This window comes from Coptis chinensis, chromosome 4 (genome assembly GCF_015680905.1).
Source record: "Coptis chinensis isolate HL-2020 chromosome 4, ASM1568090v1, whole genome shotgun sequence".
NCBI classification, from domain to species: domain Eukaryota; kingdom Viridiplantae; phylum Streptophyta; class Magnoliopsida; order Ranunculales; family Ranunculaceae; genus Coptis; species Coptis chinensis.
The window spans coordinates 1,890,126-1,914,735 of record NC_141459.1 but is presented as its reverse complement, the minus strand read 5'-3'; the positions used below and the strand labels follow the sequence as shown (position 1 = coordinate 1,914,735).

At 34.0% G+C, this 24,610-nt stretch overlaps 3 protein-coding genes across 7 annotated transcripts; 2 read left to right on the top strand and 1 right to left on the bottom strand.

Moving 5' to 3' along the window:
• The first annotated feature begins 1,162 nt into the window (after nucleotides 1-1,162).
• Nucleotides 1,163-5,117, top strand: LOC147501117 (two-component response regulator ARR17-like). Of its 2 annotated transcripts, none has more exons than XM_086606155.1 (5): nucleotides 1,163-1,418; nucleotides 1,512-1,612; nucleotides 2,275-2,352; nucleotides 2,582-2,649; nucleotides 4,670-5,117. In XM_086606155.1, the coding sequence occupies exons 1-5, from the start codon at nucleotides 1,295-1,297 to the stop codon at nucleotides 4,869-4,871; spliced, it is 573 nt and encodes a 190-aa protein (XP_086462281.1). In that variant the 5' UTR covers nucleotides 1,163-1,294; the 3' UTR covers nucleotides 4,872-5,117. The 2 variants fall into 2 exon arrangements, with proteins under 2 accessions (XP_086462281.1, XP_086462280.1); XM_086606154.1 differs by having other exon boundaries at nucleotides 1,164-1,418; nucleotides 2,269-2,352.
• Nucleotides 5,118-5,921: 804 nt separating this feature from the next.
• On the top strand, nucleotides 5,922-11,508 carry TAPX (thylakoidal ascorbate peroxidase). Of its 3 annotated transcripts, none has more exons than XM_086606151.1 (12): nucleotides 5,922-6,136; nucleotides 6,222-6,368; nucleotides 7,411-7,531; nucleotides 7,606-7,706; nucleotides 7,880-7,967; nucleotides 8,512-8,579; nucleotides 8,660-8,746; nucleotides 9,617-9,691; nucleotides 9,778-9,855; nucleotides 9,939-10,043; nucleotides 10,512-10,586; nucleotides 10,920-11,508. In XM_086606151.1, exons 2-12 carry the CDS (start codon nucleotides 6,366-6,368, stop codon nucleotides 11,070-11,072), a joined length of 954 nt encoding a protein of 317 aa, XP_086462277.1. In that variant the 5' UTR covers nucleotides 5,922-6,136; nucleotides 6,222-6,365; the 3' UTR covers nucleotides 11,073-11,508. The 3 variants fall into 3 exon arrangements, with proteins under 3 accessions (XP_086462277.1, XP_086462278.1, XP_086462279.1); XM_086606152.1 differs by having other exon boundaries at nucleotides 10,779-11,508; XM_086606153.1 differs by having other exon boundaries at nucleotides 5,927-6,136; nucleotides 6,225-6,368; nucleotides 10,779-11,508.
• A 4,676-nt stretch (nucleotides 11,509-16,184) lies between these two features.
• LOC147501115 (F-box protein At3g07870-like) lies at nucleotides 16,185-24,269 on the bottom strand. Of its 2 annotated transcripts, none has more exons than XM_086603764.1 (2): nucleotides 23,685-24,269; nucleotides 16,185-17,560 (listed from the first exon to the last, which is right to left on the bottom strand). In XM_086603764.1, the coding sequence occupies exon 2, from the start codon at nucleotides 17,545-17,547 to the stop codon at nucleotides 16,294-16,296; it is 1,254 nt and encodes a 417-aa protein (XP_086459890.1). In that variant the 5' UTR covers nucleotides 17,548-17,560; nucleotides 23,685-24,269; the 3' UTR covers nucleotides 16,185-16,293. The 2 variants fall into 2 exon arrangements, with proteins under 2 accessions (XP_086459890.1, XP_086459891.1); XM_086603765.1 differs by having other exon boundaries at nucleotides 23,756-24,269.
• Between the last annotated feature and the right edge of the window lie 341 nt (nucleotides 24,270-24,610).

The following is a 24,610-nucleotide window of genomic DNA, read 5'->3' as shown; positions in this document are numbered from 1 at the left end:
TATATATATATAATTCATTAAAACACGACAGGCTTTTGAACAAATTTTCTAGTTTTTGGCTCATGTATAGTTGTGACCAGCTGTTCAGGGTGGTGCGAAATGTGAAGTTAAATGTATGTTGCATAGTACAACTAACTATATATACAGATTACTTTTACTTTTTCCCACGCTAAGTTCCATGAAAAATTAAATGTTAACGCGCGTGGTCCAACTTATCAGAGATGATTTCATGGTTTGCAAAATTAAAGCTTGTGTAAAGGTCATTATCGGGGTTTGAGATTCGTGTCAAACTGTGAACTACATATCTTTTTCATAACTTATAACTTTTAAACAAGTTAGTCGACCATTCAAAGTATCTATCAGTCGCTAGCAGAGTTGTTCTTTGATTAAGGCGTCCAACACGTACGGTTCGATAATGAACCATCAAAGGCTCAAATGCTGGATTATATATGATTAACAATATGAATTAGGTGTTGTTGTTTTTTTGCCAGAATGATCTCGAGACCATCGTATCAACATTATTGTGCATGTATTAACATTATTCTGCAGATTCATCTCGTATGGGAGCTTTAGCAAAAAAAAATCTCGTATGGGAGCACACAATGACACAACTAGTAAGTCCTATTTTTTATATGCCTAATCATTTGTAAACCTTACATTATATATTTATATATCCCCATTTTTAACTTTTTATTATTTATTGTTTTTCATATGTATATCCGCATTGGTAAATCATGCATGTCAACCAGATTATCTAACCAAAGTTTTTTTTTCCCTATGCCCTTCTCGTAGATTAGAACCTTAATCCATGCACATCACAAAGGGAAAAAGATTCGTAATTTCTTAGATACTTTATTAGTGTCATTCACGGATTCACCCAAATGGGCGCAAAGATCTTTGATTTCGGTTTTGTGATCTATCCAAAAAGAAAAAGAAAACAAAGCTAGATTTAGAATGATATGAAAGAACGAAAGATGCATCATGTGTGTGAAGAAATGGGACCCCAATTCTGTGGAAAGAGATTATCAGTCGTTGTAATGACACAATCTAGAGAATCTAAAGAAGATTACGAATGAACACACATAACATCAAATGCACCAATGCTTCTTACCTACTCAAGTTTTTACGTGCATTTATACCCCACTATAACCCAAACTTAACCCAATATTCATTTCTCTTCTTCTATCTTACCTATAAATAGCCTTACATCCAACCACATAACAACGGACAACCTATCTGATCGACCTGATGACCAATTAATTATTTTGTCAGAGAGGATTTTGTATTTTGAGCGATGGGTTTTGAAGCAGACCATGAAGGCACCAAATACCAACAAAACTTCCATGTTTTAGCCGTTGATGATAGTGTTACTGATAGAAAGCTTTTAGAAAAGCTCCTCACAGTTTCATCTTACCATGGTAATATGGTATTGTCTGATATCCTAAGAGTTCAGCTTGGTTTTTTTAGTGTTCATCTTTCTTTGATAGTTTGATTTAAGTGTGTCCTTGCAGTAACTTGCGTGGATTCTGCTGATAAGGCTTTGGAGTATCTGGGATTGCTTGACAACCTTAAGTGCTGTTCATCTACTTCCTCACTAATGCCAAAGCCACAGGTGATGAAGAAAACAATGTCACCTAAGTGACTCATTATTCTAAATGTCGTTGTTTTCGTTTAATTTGTTATATATTCCTGAATGAGGATTGTGTTTAATATGTACGTACTTTTGGAAGATAAAAACTTATGCAATTTCTTACTAGGAGGTAAAATGTAATTCGGTTTTATTTACTAATTTCGATTATTCAGGTTTTTTGTTCAAATTAAATCAAAACATAAATTTCAAACAAATTCAATTTAAACACCAAGAAGACAATGCACTATGATGTTTGCCAAACTCGTAATATCCGCAGGCTTTTCACGATGACAGGCAAACCGTCCTCTATCGTTCTTACAATATGGAAACAGGATGGCAATATAGAGAAAAAGTTCAGAAATTTTGGATATATATAAATTGGGAGCAAGACACCTGATCGTCCAACTCAAAATCTTGTTCGATGCATAAGAACAACAAAACTACAGGAAAAAGAAGAAGAATAGAATAAGCTTATGTACGAACATAAAGGTTAAAATTTTAGATTTAAGTCTAGGACATACAAGAACTAAGCTAAACTTAGCCTTTAGCTCTAAGCCTCACTGTTTATATGGTCCATGACTTGTAACCTTCGATCAACTTGGACACATTATGAGAACCTAATTTTATTCGATAATCAGTTGCAGGAGACGAAGGTCAACCTGATCATGACGGATTACTCTATGCCTGGAATGACTGGTTATGATTTGCTGCAACGAGTCAAGGTTAACAAGCAATCATATTTTTTCTAACTAACTATCATATTTTTCTTTGGGATTTTACTTAATTTTTTCAAATAAATGTGAAGTAAATATTTTTGTGATGGCATTTGGATGTTTGGAAATTCGAAACTAGCATTACAGTTGAAGTCTAGATCGATTTTAATTTTTTTAAACTATGTTTGTTGCTTCTACTATGTATCAGTATATTAACATGTCTTCCTCGTTCCAACAGAAATCATCCTGGAAAGATGTGCCAGTCGTGGTCATGTCATCGGAAAATGTACCGTCAAGAATGAACATGTAAGTCAAATTCTAAACTTGATTAATTTTCAGTATTCTTGAACTGAGGATTCTTTGTCAGTTAATCCAGAGAATTATAGTGTTGAACTTTACATGCTCATAAATTGACTCTAACAAACCTGGTAGCAAGGATTCAAGGGTGCATACCACATGTCCAGCCCAGCAAACGGGGTTGGTATCCTATAGTTCCATGGGCCTACAGTGCCGGCTCGTCCTTAGGCGAGTTAGGCAGCCCCCTAAGGCCTCTCTTTTGAAAAGGCCTCAAAAAGCCAGAAACACCTTTATGCTTGTTAAGAAATTCCTTCAGCTATTGTTGTGTGAAAATAAGAAAAAGGAGAAAACAGTACGTCAATCAACCCAATAAAAAATGTACAAAATATGTGCTGCCATTAATTTAGGAGGAAAAATTGGGAAATGTTATATGTCGCACTAAATTTAGGAGAAAAAGTTGGGGAGAGTTAATTAAGTAAAATATTCAGTAGTTCATCACAATGTGTGGCATCTAAACATTTAAAACAAATCCAATGGCATCTAAAACAACACCACTTTAATTTTTTGTGAGATTATCCTTATTGAATCAATTTTTTTGCTTGAAAAAAGAAATGAAATAAATGAGAGTAAATAGTAAAGATACTCTCTGTCCTTCTATCTTCTACATACTGCTATATAGTCTATATTTTTATTCATAAACAAAATGAAAATAGTGTTATATTCATTTTCAATCTCTTATTGTGTTTCAATTTTAGTGGTGGTCATTTTAGTTTTTGTTTTTTGGGTTAACTAGATGAGTCAATTAGGATTTCTCCCTACTAGATGGGAAATTAGGTCAAAGTGGATTGACCGAATTTTTTTGTGTGTATTTAGGGAAGAGACCTTAATTTTCCATCTAGTGGGGGGAAATCCTTATTGGCTCATCTAATAGGGGTAACACTAGTTCACCCCTTGTTTTTTGTTACGAATATGCTGCTGATTGATATTTTTTTTCAATTAATCCTAGAGCCGAAAGGCTAGAGAAAAGAGCCTATCACATCATTTTTTTGGCTTGACAAAAGCCTCACATCTGATTTTCGTCTAAGACCTCAATTTGGGTTGAGCCGGCCTGGGTATTGTTGTTGCTTTAACGCTTACCAAACATTTTAGTCACACTCCCACAGTTTTCAACTTTGGTGGAGTAAAACTTCTTGATCAGATTGATCTGATTGAGTATCCTTCGTACATTCTTTTGAACTGTCACGGAAGCAGATAATGACATCATATCGACCAGAAAGAACGACATCGACATCTTATAGTCTTATACTTGTTGGGTCAATTTTTGTGCTTTAATTGGATGGTGGATTCATTTTCATTTTCATTTTCATTTGCATTTGCATGTGCGCCCGCGTGAAATAGTATTTTTTTTTTTTTTTTTTTTATAGATGAAATAGTATTTCTTTTGGTTACATGAAAATATACATATATTTTTTGAAATTTTTCTTTCACAATGGTCATTTCCGTTGATCTTGTGTCAAAAAGATTTTTTAGCTGATGTTTCATCCCATTAAGTCGATCGACGTAGCTTGTGCTAAGGTTAACAAATGTTGCTGAATGCTGATTGCTGGGGAGTGGGACGTCTGACTCTGCGAGATAACATTGTTGAACAAAAATTTCACAAAGTTTACGAAATTGCACACAATTTTAGTTTTTTTTTTATAGTTCCAGTACGAAACATACTAGAGGCTCCACATTGGTATTCTGGAAATTGTTGAAAATTTCTGATTGGAGCCAAGAGAGATCGTCATAGAGCGTGCGCACACACAGTTTAATTTATGTGATATTGCTATGGATGCCTGCTGGAGCCAAGGCCTTACTTGGATTTCCCACATCAGAGTTGGGCGGGGTGTACTGTGTACAGATTGAGTTGGGCTGTAGAGATAAATAAGGATTGGGCACTATATATTAATTTGGGCTTGAAAAGACATGGGTTTACACTTACTTCGTGTACTGATTTTTATTATGTTTTGTTGATTTTAATTAACCGTAGGTGTTTGGAAGGAGGAGCAAAAGAGTTTCTATTGAAGCCAGTTCAATTATCAGATTTAAGGAAACTTCGGCCTCATCTTTTGGAGTCCCTAGAATCTAGTTGCAATGACGGTGGCAAAACAATGATGGTGGCAAAAACAGAAGTGACCACCATGAGCCAAACAGAATCAGCCAATCTCCATGAATATTGTTGTAGGAACTAATAATGCATGTATCTAGCTAATCAAACTAGGACACAATTGAATCTTTCAATCGTAGTAAGACTAGTAGGTGCAATAGAACATGCTTTACATTATTGCTGTAACTATTAGTAGTGTCACTTGTATAACTGGAGTACACGAGCTGATTTCAAACTACAACGTTGATAATGTTAAGACCTTTGTTTGACAAGTTGTATCGGAATGTGATACTTATATATAATTCTAGTAGATGTTGGAGTGTTGGAACAAGTGATTTCTAAGAACTTGAGTAGCAGAAAGCAGACAAGCATAAACTGGATTGATAATGTCCATAAATTAAAGATTAAAAGTATCCCCAAGTTCCAGTTTATACGTCTCGAAGATTTAAGGCCCCAACTAAAATTTTTGTCGCCGGTCCAAGTTTGTGTTGTGCCGGATATGTTTCACTCATTTTTATTTTTGTAATGGGCTGAACTCCATTGCCACTGAACGTTTAAAATGACTTTTTTAGTTCATGACTTGTTTAGAGCATCATCAATGCGTTGTTAAAAAAAATTGTGACACATCAGTTTTTTTTCATCAATCAAAATTGATATTTCCGTATCAAGTACTAATGAATTTTCGACGAATTTGGGGTTTCTATTTTGGATGGGAAATTGGGAATAGCTATCCCGTCCAACATCTTGGGCTCAAAAAAAATATAGCTGTTTTAATTTATTAATTTTAATTTTTTATTAAAAAAAATTGAAAAAGTTCTGGACGGCAAAACTTGTCCGGTATAATATCTTGGGCTCCACATGCAAAATAGAAAAGTTTTAATTTTTTATTAAAAAAAAAAAAATGTTTGGATGAAAAATTTGTCCCTGCGAGTCATTTATATATTTCTAACTAATTTGGTTTCGGATTTGACAATTATTAAAATAAAAACGGTGTTTTGACAGCACCTTGGGGACGAAAATTGTCAATTTTTTGTCAACTGTTACATTATAAATGAATTATAGATTAGCCAAAATCTATAATTATATCGACGTGGCCCAATGAAGTCACTTTTCATATATTCTCTTAGTCAACAAAATCACAAAAAAAAAAAAAAAAAAAGAGAAAACGAATGGCAGAGCAGTTGCTGTGCTTGTCGACCACATCACCCAAGATGTCTAGCTTCACTTCTTCTTCCACCTTAACATGCATTGCACCAAAACCTTCACTCTCTCGTTCCCGTTTCATCACTTTCTCTTCTCTCAAATGTCTCCGCTCTTTCTTCTTCTTCTTTATCTCTCGTACCACCCCAGGTTGGTTATATATATTACAATCTTACCTTTCTCATTTCCACTTGTCTTTGTGTCTATGTTTTCATGTACTGACTGTTTTCTGCAGAAGCTTCAGAGAAGAAGATCACTGACTCATTCAGTTGGTGGTGGTGGAGCTGTTGTGAGTGTCCCGACGTCGAATCCTGATCAGTTGAAAAGTGCCAGAGAAGATATCAAGGAGCTTCTCAAGTCAACTTTCTCACACCCCATCATGGTATTTTCAACTCTTTACTTGTTTCTTTTCTTTGTTTTAATTTTTTGATCAAGTAGATTGGAATATGTATTGCATATAGTATAATATTGATTATTGAATAGTCACTTTAGCAATTTTAGTTAGTTATACGGCATGTTTGCATTTGGGATTGTCAAGAAACTGCTTATAAGATGGAAGGTCTTCACCTGTTTTTGGTGGTATACAAAATTTATAGATTTAATGTTTAAATTCGGTAGATAATTTTTTTGTATACTGCATTGCATTTAATTGCGATACCTGGAATTTTTACTAAGTGGAGATTGGAATGTTGAATGTCTATCAAATAAATCTGCATATCGAAATCTAGTCCAGTCGTTAATATGAACACTTGGTTGTGGTTGTAGAATCTCTCCCGTAAGGCGGTTCTGTTTATTTTGGATAGTGTACACTTAAAATTGTTTGTCAATGTTGTTCAGATTGTGCACCAAAGAGTGTTGATGTGTGTATTCTTCTTCCTTCCATAGTCTTATTTAATGTAAATAGATAACCATAAAAAGAGTACACGTAGATAGAGGTATGATCCTTCAAACTTGTATATGGTTTCATCTTCGAGTTCCAATGGATGAAATTTCTATAAATTCTACAATGTACCTACAGTTGTTGATATTTACCTCCAAATTGATTTTTGGAAATGTTTTGTGGTTCTAAAAAGGAAGTTATGTTTGTCTTTGTGTTTTCTTTTTTCTATTTGGATCTAAAAAGACATCTATTTGCAAGTGTCTACTATCTTGAAAAATTGCTCAGTGCATATTGGGAAAGATTGCTCAACGCATATTGGGATCTTTACGATAGCCCTTAGAAGTAACATCTTCTTATATCTCTATGTTTAAATGTTAGCATAATGCCATTGCACTTGAGAAGGTAGTATAGAAGATTATAGGCTTATAGCTATTTTTCATGTATATTTACACAGATTTATATTGTATAGACTACACATATCAATACATCAATAGGTAAAGTGAAGAGTTTGCTTTAGTTGATTACGAGTCTGTGTTGTTAATAGGTTCGCTTGGGATGGCATGATGCTGGTACCTATGATAAAACTATTGAAGAGTGGCCAAGACGAGGTGGAGCCAATGGAAGTTTGAGATTTGAAATAGAATTGAAACATGCAGCTAATGCTGGTAACTGTTCTTATCTACGCAAAGCCTTAGCCTTGTCTTTGGTGATTATGTGGCTTACTCAGCTCCTGTCACAGGTCTTGTAAATGCATTGAAGCTTCTTCAACCTATCAAGGAAAAATATTCAGGTGTCACTTATGCAGACTTATTTCAGTTGGCCAGCGCTACGGCTGTGGAGGTCTTTCCTAAACAAGAATAAATTCCTTTATTTTGCTTATGCTTTTGATTAAAGAGCGTGATTTATGTTGAAAGTAATGTATACTTTATACTATTGGAATCAACAAAAGTAGTTCTATACAGCTAATAGCTTGGCAACTTTGCTAATTAAAACAACTCATTGATAACTCTCAGGAGGCTGGAGGCCCCAAAATTCCCATGAAGTATGGAAGAGTGGATGCTTCTGAACCTGATCAGTGCCCAGAAGAAGGGAGGCTTCCAGGTTATTTGTTGTCCCTATTTGGGGAATATATATTTGTTAGATGGTGATATTAGAAGGTTCCTGTTTCTGAAGTTTCTCTTTAAGTATACAAGTTTCTGTTGTCCATCAGTTTCAGTAAAAGCTCTTGAACTTTGGACTTCGGAGCTAACGTACTCAGGACCAATTGACAATGAGTGGAGAAGCCCCAGGATCATAATCTATATCCTGACTTTTTTATTTACTTAATCATATACTCGAGATGTACTACCTGTAGCAAGTATTGTATTCTGCCCAATCGGCTTCTCAAGTAGAGAAGAACCTACTTTGATTTGATAAGGGTTCGTTACAGACATGACAATCCTTATCTTGAATCCTATTATAAGAATTTGCTAATTTATTTGATCATAGAAACTTCCTACCTTCCAAATTGCCAACAGTTGGTTATTTTGATCATAAACAATAGTTTTTTTTTTTTGGATACTTCATTTGGATTAATCACTATTCCATATTAATACTTTATCTCCTATTTATTGACACTGACATGTGGAGCTTCGTTTTGTTTTAGATGCGGGGCCTCCTTCACCAGCTGGACATCTACGTGATGTCTTCTATAGGATGGGTTTCAGTGACAAGGTTATACTCATCATGATACTTATATATTCTCACTCTCTTACCCACTTCATGGATCTGAAAGTTTGCTGTTTGACTCGTAGGAAATAGTTGCTTTATCTGGTGCACACACATTGGGAAGGTCTAGGCCAGAGCGTAGTGGTTGGGGCAAGCCAGAAACAAAGTACACGGTGTGTTGTCATCAGATCATCCTTCCTAAATTTGTAACAGTGTATTACTTTGATTCTTAGACTGATGACCTGTGAACTCCAAATAAAGCTTAGCGGTACCTAGTTCAAACCGCACATATGATTAGCATAGGTATCTTCATGAGTAAGTTTGCACGGTCTGAATAACAGATTATAGCTGAAGACAAAGTACTTTGATACTTTAAAAGCTTTCTTATGTAAAACTGCTGGCGCTCCCTGAACAATGGGGTGACTTGGTTCTTGAGCATGTTTATGGAGATTTAGTTTGCACAGGTCTAGGTATAACTCCACAGCTAGTTGAGTATTCTCATCTTAAGGTCTTGGTATGACCTGGTATGTTTTCCCGCTACTTTGTTGTCTTACTTGTACACCAAAAGCAACAAAGATCTCACACCTTTTCTACCTTGTATCACTTCCACTATCAGGGACGGAACCAGGATTCAATGTCTGGGGTTGCAAGAGTGTATGCAATGTAGTAATTGAACTAGGGGGTGCGGTAGTGGAGCTTCTGTAAAACATTTGGGGGGGGGGGGTGCAAATTCTTATTTTCTAGCCATTTTTCTAGCAAATTACTATCACATTATGTGACTTTTATAAATCTTTGGGGGTGCGACCTCCCCCTAGTTCCATCTATGTCCACTATCTGTTGTGCACGACTAACACTTATACCGTGTTTAGACTCTCATTGTTTGTTGACAGCTCTATGGTAAATTATACTAGTTACAGACCTTTTCCTAGTACACTACACTAGTTACAGACTTCCGCAAAGGATCGTCTTTAAATTTCTGCATGGTACACAGATTGATAATAGCTCAACAATTATTGCATTAACATGTCCCCATCATGTTACAGAAAGAAGGACCAGGAGCTCCTGGAGGGCAGTCATGGACCGTCCAATGGTTGCAATTTGATAATTCCTATTTCAAAGTATGTGCAGTGCCCCCAGTCCCCACGCCATAACATATTACACAAACTATTATTTTCGGTTGCTAACTGATGATTGATCTTTCCAGGATATTAAAGAGAAAAGAGATGAAGATTTGTTGGTTTTGCCAACTGATGCTGCCCTATTTGAAGATCCATCATTCAAGGTGAAGAGAATAAGGTTCTAATTTGCCTGTTCCACTGGAATAACCTGAGACAGATCAACCCATCGTTCTCAACTTAACTGCAGGTATATGCCGAGAAATATGCAGAAGACAAGGCAACATTCTTTAACGACTATGCTGAGGCCCATGCAAAACTGAGCAATCTTGGTGCCAAATTTGACCCTCCTGAGGTTTGTACATATATATATTTAAATATTTCCCCACATCTTCTAGTTGTGCAACAAAAAATCATTTTGTTGCTTAGCTGTGTATATATTGCAGATGACTTACGGATAAGATGTTGATAATTATGATTATTTCACTCTGTATGTGTTTATATTCATCTGTGACCGTTCTAAAATTCTTCACTGCTGGTAACTAAGAGTCAAAGTTAACTTTTTTTTAACGTCTTTCACTTGTGTAGTCATGGACATTGCAAGTCTAATTTAAACACGTTTAACTTGACAACAAGTTTTACGGCCAGTTCAAGGATAAGTATAATGATTTAACCAAGCTAGAGCGCTATAACTATATACCACTGTAATGGAGTTGTTTTATATCCAGTCCAAGTACTATATTTGTGCTTCCTCTTTAAAATCAGCTCCATTTTTATTAGGTGAGCTCAACCAATATGTTTGTTTTTGGTACTATGCTATCAGGGTTTTTCAATAGATGATAATTTCACAGCTGGCGTGCCAGAGAAATTTGTAGCAGCCAAGTACTCATCTGGGAAGGTTAGGAACTTGTCAAACTAAGCATTACATTCCTCTTACCAAAAAAATAAATGGAATTATTACAATTCCTGGAGTAAATCTGAAAAAAAAAATGGTAAAAAAGAATTGGCTTATGAGATCTAGGAGAATCCCAAAAAGGAATCTACAAGTGCATAATAAACTTTTTCTTTTACTTTCCATTGTTGCTTGCAGGCATAAGAAACTGGAATAGTTTTTGTTGTTGTTCCGTGTCATTAATTACTCAAGATGAAGCTATTTCCACCTGAATTTCATGTAAAACTTTGAAGCCAAAATGGAGTAAGGAATAAATAATCAATGATATTTGAACTGCAGAAAGAGCTGTCGAATGAAATGAAGAAGAAGATCAGAGCTGAGTATGAAGGATTTGGAGGCAGCCCAGATAAGCCTCTTCAGTCAAACTACTTCTTGAATATTATTGTTGTGATTGGAGTTTTGGCTATTCTGACATACTTCTTTGGGAACTGATTTGCTTATGCTTACTATAGAAACCAATGTTTTGTTGTTTGGTTTTTCATTAATATGGCCTTGAAGGAGCTTGCAGGGATGTAAGTTTCTCGAGATCCATGGCTATTATAGTGTCTAATACAAGAGCAAGGATACTATAAGCATGACTCATGAGGCTAGCTTCCTAGAGAACATGCATTTTTTAACGAAGTCCCCCTATTCTCAGTTGAAAGACGATAGAGTAACGTAAACATTGTTGCATACATAGACATAGTTTGAACTTCGAACTGTCGAGGTAACATTGCAGGATGACTTGTGTTTGAACTAGTGAGCTAAATATGTCGTCTCTTGTGCTAAGGGGCTTGTTTGGGCTTCTCTGCTTGGACTATTTTCCTTTCAGGCCGAAGGGATTGTAATTTTGTGCTTATAAGAAAATACCTCATGGGCTTGAAATGCATATTTGATTACACAATGGGCTGGGCTGAGGAAGTCCCTTCAAAATACTGTAGTGGCTTCTAGCTTGTACATCTGTTTAATTACACCAGTTCAACATAGTAACATAGACACAGTTCAAAATTCCAATATCAGTTGGTTAGGCATAAGTGCATAGCAAAGTTGTGAATTTATTTCTCTTTGATAGTTTTGATGAGAAGTAGCACCGATAAGTGATAATTGTTGTTTAAGTATCTTTTCATGAAATGGAAATTGAGATGAAATGTCGAATGCTGCTTGTCATCCTCAATGAAAACCTTGACCCCTTGCGCCATCATGGTTGATCTTTCACTTCTGAGGACATTTCTTCACCAATATTTGGCCTATATTTCTTTTTTTTAAGTTAAACTTGGCCTATATTTCAGAATATATTGTTTCATGTGCAGTGATCTTAGGCTTTAAGTGGGTGCAAAGTTCAATACCATAGACTTTGCATTGGGGTTTGTTTGTGTCCAAATACCCAATTACCCATACACACCGGCATTGAAACGTTCATATTGCCCGGACCTCGACATTGTTGTAAAAATGTATTGCACATAAATTGGAAAAAGAGGAACAAGAATATAGAACTTAACCTTCTAAAGGAGATGGGATATGCGGATGGTTTTGGCTATACTGAGTCTATAATTTGCCAACTAATCATTAGTAATCTATGAAGAATTACGGATTTGAAACTTATTTATGTATTTATGTATTCACAAGCAGGAACAAAAAACAGAAGAGAAGGAATAAGAACTTTAATAATTAATATGGACCTTTTTGTTTTGTTCATCGTTTAAAAAAAGAGATTGCAGTCTTTGTGGGTAGGCTCCAAATTCTACTCAGTGGGATACCATTGTTAAATTTTCAAATACAAATTATTTGCGTATAAATTCGAGCTTTGGAAGTTTGATCATAGACCGGTCGATCTTTATCCTTTGGCAAAAGTCACAAACACTGAAAAACAAGACTAGAATACTAGATCAGCTGTTCTGGAAAATATAGATAACCAAGTCGTTGTCCTGTGAAGATTGCTCTGTTCGATGTCATATTGACTTTGGATTCTCTCATTTGGATGGCGTTCACAAAGGACACATGTACAAGAAATCTAGAATACCAGATGCATGGTGGTGGGGCATGGAGAGCACGTGATGTATCAGGTCCGGTAGCAGTGTAAACTTGATGCTTATTAAAAAAATTAAAACACAATGGTGTCTGGGAGCTTGTATTGTCTGTTACTTAAGATTCCCAGTAAATTGTACATGGAATTAATTAGATGAAGTAGTTAACACCATTGGCGTTCAACTCAACCCCATGTTCCAATTTCCAAACAGACCCTTCTTGTATAAAAGTAAACAATGCAGATATTATATTGGAAGTAATATACTGTAGACTTATAATAATCAAAACATGTAAAGATGGCGAAACAATCAGATCAGTAAACACGAAAACGGTAATGCCATAATAATTGTTAATCCAAATATATGACAACTTACTTGAACAAAATGACGATCAGATAAAAAAACTCGGGCGTCCTCCGTATTGTGAATAAAACACAATCAAAACATATTGTGAGTCCAAACTCTACAGATATTAGTAAGAAAACCATCACTGGAATGTGCCTCTTTTGAGCCAGATATCTAGCCCACACTGTAACCAGATAAAGGTAAAATCACGGGATAGCTCCACTCTCTTTATATCTATGGAAGGTAAGCAGTTTGAATTCGTAATACTAAGCTTGAAGACCAAATCCTCGAGATTTATTACAAGATTCAGTCCTCCACTCCTCCTACTAGTCTAAAAACCCTATAATCGTAAATGGAATTTTGCATTGGATGATTAGTGATAGGTCTTATAAGAAAGCGAATGGTTTATATCCATCCTGTGAAAATTCGATAGTGACATTTGATATAAATACCGAAGAGTTGTCTACCATGCCGCACCCTGGAGGCCAATGTAGTTCGCGAAAAGATCACAATCTGATGAAACTCATGGAGAATGATGGACATTTGTGTTTCTGTGATGATTTATTATGTTGTGGGAAATTAGTCATATGGATGCTGGAGGACTATAAAAACAAAGTTTGGGTGACAATGCATGTTGCCACCTTCGGGCCTTCGAGTATGCTTTCATGTGGCCGATCGAATTGTGAGACACATGTGCGCGTAGAAGGTTTGCTTATCTACAAAGATGAGTTGTTAGTGAGAGTAGGTTTGTGAGGATTTATACCTTCACAATATTCAGGCTGGAGGTACTATGAGAAGTTTTGTTGATTATGGAAACGGTTTGGATGTCGCTGCAGTTTCTCACATTAATACACTTGTCTCATTGGGTACTGCTAGAATGATATTTTTGTTTAACAAAGTAAAGAGTAAATAAGTTGTAGAGGATTTCTTCCCTCTTTTATTCAAAATTATTTTGCTAAAAATGTAAAATTTCCTGGTAGTAAGGCTTTGCAAATTGATTATTGATGTATGTATAATGTATTAATAAATATTTGTATATATTATCCAAAGAAATAGTTGAAGAAATGAATCAGGTTCTTTTTAGTCTTTCATGATGGCGTTTAGACTTAATTAATACTGTAATTATTATTATTTAATTGTTTAGGTAGTGACTACTAGGGTCCCAATGGGTACCCGAAACCGAAACCGAATATTCCGGTTTTGGGTCTTAAAAAGTTAGACCTATTTAAAATGGGTCATTAAAAACCGAACCAATAAAAAATCGAAACCGTAGAACCGAAAAGTAAAAAACTCATGGGTATCCGAACCAAAACTGAAACCGATTATTATGATTTCAATATATAAAATTTAGTATTATATTATATTTAAGATAATCAAACTCATACATTATAATATAAAATATATTTGTTACGTATAAAAGTCTATTAAATATATATAGCATAATAGTGAATGTGTGTTGTTAAATGTATATTTTATAACTATACGTTAAACAAGTGTATCATAGATGTAAATAATAATGTCAACGTGTATATTATGAATTAACTAATATATTTTATATTTATTAACTTATGCACGTGTATATTTAAATAAGATACACATGCTTGATATATTGTGTTACACGCACTTATTATAAACCAATATATACTGTTTATGTTAAAAATTAGTGATAAGATGTAATTATAAAACGCATGCACTCGCATGCTCGATTTAAAATGCGTGTTAATACACGTGTACAAATATATGTGTATGCACGTAAAATATATCAAGGTAACAAATATATGTGATTGCACGTGTACACGATCGAGTTAATACAAAGAAACAAATATATATGCATGCACGTAAAAAAAAATCAAAATTATAAGGTTAGATATTTGATTATTTTAATTTCTATATCAAAAGTTGAAATTATCACATGAATAGTAAATGTTTTAACGTGTATGATTGATACGTGTTCATAAATTGATGTAAATATGATTGTTGATATATCACTAATTATATATAAAATATTATCATATAGGACAAAATAAAAATAAAAATAAAAACAAGTTTTAGTGTTTAAATTATTGAAATTGTTTAATAATCATAATAAATAATAAAGACCCGAATTAAAACCGAAACCGATAAAAACCGTGGATTTTTATGGTTTTGGGTTGGGTTCTATAATTCTCATACTAAAACCGTTGAAAACCGAAACCGATAAAACCGTAAATAATAAAACCCAAACCGAAACTGTTAAGACCCGACCCAATGGCACCTCTAGTCACCACGGGAGGAGTAAGACCAGTAAAACTTAAAGGGTAGATGAGCCAATGAGAATCCCCCACCAATATTGGGTTGACGTGTGTTTTTTAATTTCCCGTCTAGTAGGGGTGAAATCCTAATTGGCTTTGGGGCGTCCATAAATGGGACACTTACTGTAATTGCCAAACAGGCTTTAAAAACACTTGTTAGGCAGTTTATTAGTATCTCTTATAGTTCTACTTTAAGTTATTGTCAATCTTCTACAGAAAATGAACAAGCCTCCTCCAATGATTCCCAGAATCCTGTAATCGACCTCTTCCCAGACTCTAAAGCGTAGTAAGGTCACAATACTTGAGATTCATATTAAATTGTACCTGGGATTAATTAGATGAAAGTAGTTAACACCATTGGCGTTCAACTCAACTCCATGTTCCAATTTCCAAACAGACCCTTCTTGTATGAACAAGTAAAACAATGCAGATATTATATACGATGTAATTTACTACTATAGACTAAAAATCAAAACATATAAAGATGGCGAAACAATCACAGCATTACACATGAAAACGGTAATGCCTAATAACTGTTAATCCAAATATATGACAACTTAATTGAACAGTTGAACCAAACGAGGATCAGGTAAAAATCTCGGGCGTCCTCCGTCCTTGGTCGAATAAATCACAATCACAACATATTGCGGAGTCCAAATTCTAGACAAATATTACTAGGAGAACCTTCACTGGAATGGGCCTCTTTTGAGCCCTATAGAATTCGGAACACCAGCACCATGGCATGAGTGGAGCTATCCCATACTCCCATGACTCAACATTATGCAAGGCTTAAGTTTCAAGTTTTCAACAGAAACATTGACGATTTACTATTGAGACAATTATTGTTTCAGGGAAACTCTAAGGCAAACAAAATGCGGATTTATTTTTTTCAATGATAAAAATATAATTTAATTTACAAATTAGACATTAATTGGCATGAACGAAACCATAACAATCGGACCAGTTCCACATTTGAATAGAAATAATGAAAGAGAAAAAGAAAGGAGAAATCCTCTATAATTTACTGTTCTCTTCCTTCAATAAGAATATTATTTTATCCGTATGCAGCGAGGCCAGTGTATTAATGTGAACAACTGCAGCTACATTCAAATTCGATTCATTATCAACTGATCTCGTAGTAGCTCTTATGGTATGGTGAAGGAATAAATCCGTATAAGACGCCCTTAGTAACAACTCGTCTCTGTAGAGAAGCAAAGCTTCCACACGCCTATGTCTCTCACAACTCGATTGCACACAAGAAAACATATAAGAAGGCGGCTCAGCCCCAAAGGTGACAACACGCATTGTCACCCAAACTTTGTTTTTGTAGTCCTCCAGCATCCATATGACTATTTTCCCACAGTTTGATAAATCATCACAAAAACATAAATGCCCATCTTTCTCCATGAGTTTCATCCTATGGTGTTCTTTTCTCAAGCCGCATTGGCCTCCAGGGTGTGGCAAGGTCGACACCTCCTCACTATATATATCAAATGTTACAATCGAATTTTCACACGATGGATTGAATCCACGAGCGTCCATATAAGAAGCATCACTGATCATCCAATGCAAAACACCATTTACGATTGTAGGGCTTCGTAGACCAGTAGGAGGATAACTAGATCTTGTAATAAATCTTGAGGATTTAGTCATCAAGCTTAGTATTACAAATTCAAACTGGTTACCTTTCATAGCCACGTATAGAACCCTGTATTCCTTAGCTGTTGAGTGAAAGAAAAACCCACGGACAAAGTAGCTTTGACAATGTGGAACCACAGATACTTGTTCTTGTGTTATTGGATTCAAAAGAAATAAAACAGAATCAAAGTCCAGAATTTTAAACAGAAGAAACCCATTGTATGAACCATAAAGTACAGGCACAAGATCCTTCCTACCAGGCGCAAGGGTCAGGTCAATCTTGATGCTTTTACTAACTATATTCCTGGTCACTCCATCAGTGAAATTAATGGTAATTTCTCTTACACAACTGTTGGTTTGAATATCAAAGTATGTGGAGTAATATTGAAAAGTTATCAATGGAGTAGCTCGGTTGAGATGCATGCCAACAAAAAATGGAGTCCTTGTTAAGGCTCGAAGTGGTTTACACGAGCGTCCACAAAGAAATATACACTCAGCAGGAAGTCTACTAAGGATATCAGCTATTATCTCATACGGTAAATCTCTATCACATGTAATTTGTGGAGTAAAGAGTTCATGAACCTTGGTGCAAAGAAATGGAACCCACGACAGGCAGGGGAGTATATTCATTTTATCTGCAAGTCTGCAACCAAAAAGAAACAATAAAAATGTCAAGAACCAAACTTAATGGTATTAAAAGATATATTTGTTACGTAAACGAATGCGGAACCGTGACAATTGGACAAAAAAGATTGAATGTGGTGATAGAAATCGACAAAAAATAAATCAATTAAAACACTTACCAATACAAAACGAATAACCAATAGAAGTGGAGACGAGATTTACGTGGTTTGGCGTTAGCCTAATCCACCAAGTAAAAGAGGAGAATTTTACTAATCAAGAGATAAACAAATAGAGTACAATCACTCACCAACGAATTCCGAAGAATTCACAAACTAAACCTTACAAATCCCACCAACTGGTCTCGTATTTATAGAGGTGGGTATCAAATTAGAATCCTATTTAGAATAGGAACCAAAATCTTAACTGTGTGGTTTATCCAAATCTGAGTCGTATACCAACAATATTATCGTCATATAACATATATTGCCACAAGGAGACCAAAAAAAAAAAATCATTAAACAGCGCATCAGGAATCTACTATCTATATACTAAAGCAGAGACCTTTAAAGAAGGATTTTCTCTCTCCTATGTGGCACTCTAATATGAGAGTTAGCTTTTTTTTCTATCTTATGTGGCACTCTAATATGAAAGATAATATTTTCTAATAGTCTCCCACGTAGATGGAACTCTTTGCAGAGTTTGATTGTATTTCTAATTCTTATATTTTGAGAGTTTAAGTGTATTTTCAATTCTTATATATTTGATCAAATAAAAAAAAATTACTAAAAAAAATAGGTGATTTGTAGAAATACGAATCAAACACTTTTAGTGTTCCAATTCTTATATATTTGATCAAATAAAAAAAAATGCTAAAAACTAGGTGATTTGTATAAACTAATTTCCTATTACAAATCATACAATTTTAGTATTTATGATAAAACACCGACTTATTTCGAATATATCCTTAACATGGCTTCAAAACATAGTTAAAAACAATTATACAAAATATATAATAGAAAATGAAAAAAAAATAACGGCAAAGCAATAATGATAAATATTTTAAAATATATATAATATTGAATGAAACTAACGACAAAAAACAATTAATGGGGAACGGAAAACTGGATGCAAATGCATCGAACTAACCTCAAATAATATTTAACGGGAAATCGAAAACTGGATGTAAATGCAAGCATTAAACTAATCTTAAAAAGTAATTAATATAAAATCAAAATATGGATACAACTGCATTAAACTAATCTCAATGAATAATTAACAGAAAATCAAAACTTGGATACAAATACATCAAACTAACATCAAAAAATAATTGTCGGAAAATCAGAAACTGGATGCAAATGCATTGAGCTAACCCTCAAATATTAAATTAACGGGAAATCGAAAACTGGATGCAACTGTATTGAACTAACCTCAAAGAAAAATTAATTATAAATTGGGAATATAATGCAAATGCGTGGAACTAATCTTAAAAAATAATTAACGGGAAATCGAAAACCGGATGCAACTGCATTGAACTAATCTCAAAAAATATATTGGATGCAAAACCTCAAGAAATAATTAACGGGAAATCGGAAACTGGATGCAAACTCATTGAACTAACCTCAAACAATAATTAACGGGAAATCGGAAACTAAATGCAAATGCAACTTTATCAAATAATAAACACGAGAAATCGAAAACTTGATGCAAATACATTAAACTAATCTCACAGAATAATTAACAGGAAATCAGAAACTGGATGCAAATGCATTGAACTGACCTCAAAGAACAATTAATAGAAAATTGGGAATTTGATGCAAATGTATTGAACTAACCGAAAAGAATAATTAACGATCAATCAGAAACTGGATGCAACTGCAATGAACTGATCTCAAAAAATAAATAATGGGAATTGAAAATTGGATGCACTGCATTGAACTAACCTCAAAATATAAATAACGAAAAATCAGAAACTAGATGCAAATACATTAAACTAACCTCAAAACATAGTTGGGTTATATGTTGTGGGAATGTCTCGATAAGTATAGTTTTGCATTTAAAATGATGTTTATCTTATCTCTTTCCGTATGATTAGGAACTCCTTGCTATTCAAGTAACTTCAATATATATGAACTTCGCCTTATTATGCAATCTCACAAAAATTCAATTAAACTTCTATTATTAAACAAAACAAATGAAGTTGAAGAATTTTATCAAAGGTGAGTTTTTTTTTTAATGGAGAGTGAGGTTTTCACGTTATAAGAAATTTGGTTGAGTGATCAATATAATATTAATATATAATAGTTATGCATATTTGCAAATATTTTTTAGAATAATTAATATAACAACACCCATTCATAGATAATCTTTGAAGATTCCACATAGTGAGTCATGCATAATTTAAATAATAATTAACGAGAAATCGGAAACTAGATAATCTTCGATGATCCCACATAGTAAATTAAGCATAATTTACTTTTTATGTCATGTTTTCAAGGACACTACTGATGGATGGAAGAGAAGTTTGGTATTACACACCACATTGGATAATTATAAGGAAATTGGAAATTTGATTCAAATACATAACTGAGCTCAAGGAGTAATTAATGGGAAATCATAAAGTTTATGCAAATTGCATTAAACTAATGAGAGAGTAACTAACGGATAATTAGAAATTGAATGCAAATCCTTGAAAAATATTTATCGGAAAATCGGAAACGGTATGCAAATACATCAAACAAACCTCAAATAATAATTAATGAGAAACAGAAACCGAATTAATGCATTGAACTTTACTCAAAAAATAATTAACATAAAATCAAAAAAACCGAATGCAAACCGCATTGAACTAACCTCATAAAATAATTGGTGGGAAATCGAAAACTAAATGCAAATGCATTGAAATAACCTCAAAGAATAGTTAACGGAAAATAAAAACTGGATATAATTATATCGAACTAACCTCAAAGCATAAATAATCGTAAACTAGATGCGGATGTATTAAACTAACCTTTAAAGAGTTATTAACGGAAAATCGAAACTGGATCCAAATGCAATGAACTAATCTCAAAGACTAATTAATGAAACATTAAAAATGGATGAAACTCAAGACCGAACTAACCTAAATGAATAATTAACGGAAATTATAAATTTGATGTAACCGCATTGAACTAACCTCAAAAAATAATTAACCGAAATCGGAAACTTGATGCAAATGCATTGAACTAACCTCAAAGAACAATTAACATAAAATCTAAAATTATATGCAACCGCATTGAACTAATATAAAAGAATAATTAACGGAAAACTAAAACCGGATGCAATCGCATTAAACTAAAATCGAGATTAACTAACGGAAATCAAAAATTGGATGCAAATGCATTGAAATAACATAAAAAATGGTTAACTAGAAATCGAAGTCGGATGTAATCGTGATCGCGACCGACCTCAAGGCATAAATATCCACTTTTTAGCTTTTCATATGAATAATTACAAGTAATTATGAACCCAAAATAAAAGTGAGTTTATAAAAACAGACTCTTACATGTATGCAAACTATATAGAAATTGTAAACTATCGAACTAACCTAGAAAAACAATTAACAGGAAATCAGAAACTGGATGCAAATATATTGAACTAACCTCAAAGAGTAATTAACGGGAGATTGGAACCTGGATGCAAATGCAATGAACTAATCTCAAAGACTAATTAACGAAACATCAAAAACTGGATGCAACTGTACGTACTAAATTAACTTTAATGAATAACTAATAGGAAATTATAAAGTGGATGTAATTGCACTGTATTAACCTCAAATAATAATTAACGGGAAATCAAAAACTTGATGCAACTGCATTGTACTAACTTCAAAGAATAATTAATGAGAAATTAGAAACGGGATGCAACATATTATATTAAACTAACCTCAAAGAATAATTAATGGAAAATCATAAACTTGGTGCAAATGCATTGAATTAATAACCCTAAAACATATTTGTATTTTATGTAGGGGGAATAAATGTCTCGACAAATATAGTTTTGCATTTTAAGCAGTGTTTATTATAATTATTTTTATTGTGATTGGGAATACCTTGCTATTCAAGTATCTTCAATATTATCTTCGCCGCATTGGACATTCTCACAAAACTTTAATTATTAAACCTAACAAAAAAAAAAAAAAAAAAAAGTCGATTAGTTTTATCAAGATTTGGTGCTTCCTTTTTATAGAGAGTGGTGCAAGAAATTTAAATGAGTAATTAATATAATTTTCATATCTCATAACTATGCATAGTTACTAATATTTTTTAGAATAATTTAATATAACGGCACCGCCGCTCAGTAGGGACACGTTCATATGATAAATCTTTTCAAGTGGGAGTAGTGTATTATTTGAGGATATGAAAATAATCAATCTGTTTTAGTGATTTGTACACATTAGTACGTAAGCTGAACGGTGATGATTTACCGCTAAATCACCATAAATCTAATAAAACTATTATACAAGCTAGATCGAGTTTAAAATAATTTTATTTGAAAATTACAGATTAATATTATAAACCACAAAGTGAATAGACTATCTCAATTTGATCCCTTAGTTTCCAAGTACTTATGCACCATAATCGCTGTTCATTAACGTGTTTCGGTTTATTTTCAATAAAAATATATTCTGATTCAAAAATTTGCCGCTAAATCACCATAAATCTAAGAAAACTATTATACAAGCTAGATCGAGTTTAATATAATTCTATTTGAAAATTATGGATTAATATCCTAAACCACAAAGTGAATAGGCTATCTCAATTTGATCCCTTAGTTTCCAAGTACTTATGCATCATAATCGCTGCCCATTAACGTATTTCGGTTTATTTTTAATAAAAATATATTATGATTAAAAAATTTGCCGCTAAATCACCATAAATATAATAAAACTATTATACAAGATAGATCGAGTTTAAGATAATTCTATTTGAAAATTACGGATTAATATCCTAAACCACAAAGTGATGAGGCTATCTCAATTAGTGATGAGGCTATCTTAATTAGTTTCCAAGTACTTATGTACCATAATCGTTGGTCATTAATGTATTTCGGTTTATTTTCAATAAAAATATATTCTGATTCGAAAATGTGTGTGAGACATTTTGTAAAGTATTTTCAGCCCACAAAATATTTAATAGATCCCGGGCGTATGTCCGGGTCCAAAATCTAGTAATAGCTCTATAATCAATGATTCAAAATTTTTAAGGGTGAAAACTTTTGCAGAAATTATATCACGGTTTAAAAACTAGAACCACCCGCCTTATTAAAAAATGATAGATGTTGTCAAAAACCTGCACGGGAGCGAAGGAATCTTAGTTGATTATTTCGGAAACCATCTCAAGATTTCATTTGACACCCAAATGATATAAATCTTATTGTTAATCTGCATAATCCCAAGGCCCCTTGCTCCTTTACTGTGCTCTTACAGTCTTACTAATATATAGGTGTAATTCAGTATGAACACGAAGTTCCAGCAGGAAATTAATAACATTTTAAACAAGCCTCCTCCACTGATTACCAAAATTCCTTCACCGGCCACTTCCCAACCACTGAGAGGTGGAAGCATCACAATTCACAAGTCACAATTACTTCTTTCATGTCTGTGCTTACGTTTTGATAGTTTGATGAAATTTTTTTCGCTACTCTTAAAGAAAGCAATTGAAAACGTGCCTAGGCTCTAGGCTCATCCTTTGAGCCTCATCCGCTCATGTAACTTTAGCTTCACAGCTCCTACACAAACCTCTATCTACCTATCTCACCAGACTCACCATATTCTGCTAGAAAATTTATATAAGAATCCCCTAACTCAAAAGTCAATACACCAAGTTGTGAATCAGGATTTTCATGTCACTATTTTCTGTAGTATCGGTTTCTCAGGGTTTCGGTGAAGTGTTGTAAATACTTTAGATGACCCCATTTGTAAATGTATCCTTCGTTTTTATCATAATTGTACGCATCAAGATTAGGCACTCTGTACATGAGAAGTTAATTCAATACAGGTGTTGGTCTGCCCTAACCTCTAATCTTTTCCCAAAAAATAGAAGCAAGCAAACAAATCTGCAACATGAAATACCAAGACCATTGAAGACCTCCAAATCAAAGTGTACCTCGTAAAGACGTAAAGTCATATATATATCATAGAGAAGTAATAAACTCGTATACACAAGTCCAAACCCACGAGTTTATAGATCAGTTTTTGGTTTTTGGTGTTGTGTGGTGTTCCTTTTCTAATATCTTTGGTTGTAGCAGATGCAAGTCCAAACCCACGAGTTTGAGTCCTCAGATCTTGCTTTGGAAGCATAGTGTGTGTTGGTTGAGTTTGTTGAAATATCACTTCATCTTTTGATGTGCAGGTTTTCGGTTTTGTTTCTTCCTCTCGCCTTGGTGTATTGATACCTTGACATGGATTCTAGTCAGGCCACCATCACACCTTTGTAGTGCACTTGGTAGGGAGTTTCCTTTTGAAAGCGTCACTCTAACAATAACAATTGAGATTGAGAGTTTGAGACTCAAGTCTTCAGTTTTGACCTTTGGGTCTTGGTTTATGACCTTGGGTCTTTTTGGAAGATGCAGGCTGGCGATGGGTGCTTTGAAAGTTTTGAAGTGGTGGTGGCTCAGTGGATGCAAATTGAACACTCCATGGTTGCTAGTGGGTAGACAGGAGGAGATGCTATTAGGGTTTGTCTACGTGAGTTTATTGTTACTTAGGGGGTGTTTGTTTTTCCTACTTATAAGTGCTAGACTATTTATAAGCAATTGTAAGTGGTGGATCACTTGTTTTTACCCATTTGTTTTTTCCCACTTATAAGTAGCCAACGTAAAAAAAACTTATAAGTAGGGCCGTAAGTTGTAAGCGAGAAAATCCTACTTACGCCAACTTATAAGTTGGGATTAGACATAAAATTACGTAACTACCCATGGACGCATATAAAAACCACATATTTCTTAAAGTTGAATGGTTTAGAGTTCTTGCTAGAGAGTGGATACAGCTAAGAAGATAATGGTTTCTTCTAGTTATCTTTTTATTTGTTTT

Bases quoted from the DNA above. Each gene is read 5' to 3' on its own strand.
- LOC147501115 (XM_086603764.1), bottom strand. From the start codon at position 17,547: ATGAATATACTCCCCTGCCTGTCGTGGGTTCCATTTCTTTGCACCAAG.
- LOC147501117 (XM_086606154.1), top strand. From the start codon at position 1,295: ATGGGTTTTGAAGCAGACCATGAAGGCACCAAATACCAACAAAACTTC. The intron at 2,353-2,581 runs GTTAACAAGCAA...TCGTTCCAACAG, and splicing joins ATTTGCTGCAACGAGTCAAG to AAATCATCCTGGAAAGATGT. The intron at 2,650-4,669 runs GTAAGTCAAATT...AATTAACCGTAG, and splicing joins GTACCGTCAAGAATGAACAT to GTGTTTGGAAGGAGGAGCAA.
- TAPX (XM_086606151.1), top strand. The intron at 7,968-8,511 runs GTTATTTGTTGT...GTTTTGTTTTAG, and splicing joins AGAAGAAGGGAGGCTTCCAG to ATGCGGGGCCTCCTTCACCA. The intron at 10,044-10,511 runs GTTTGTACATAT...CTATGCTATCAG, and splicing joins CCAAATTTGACCCTCCTGAG to GGTTTTTCAATAGATGATAA.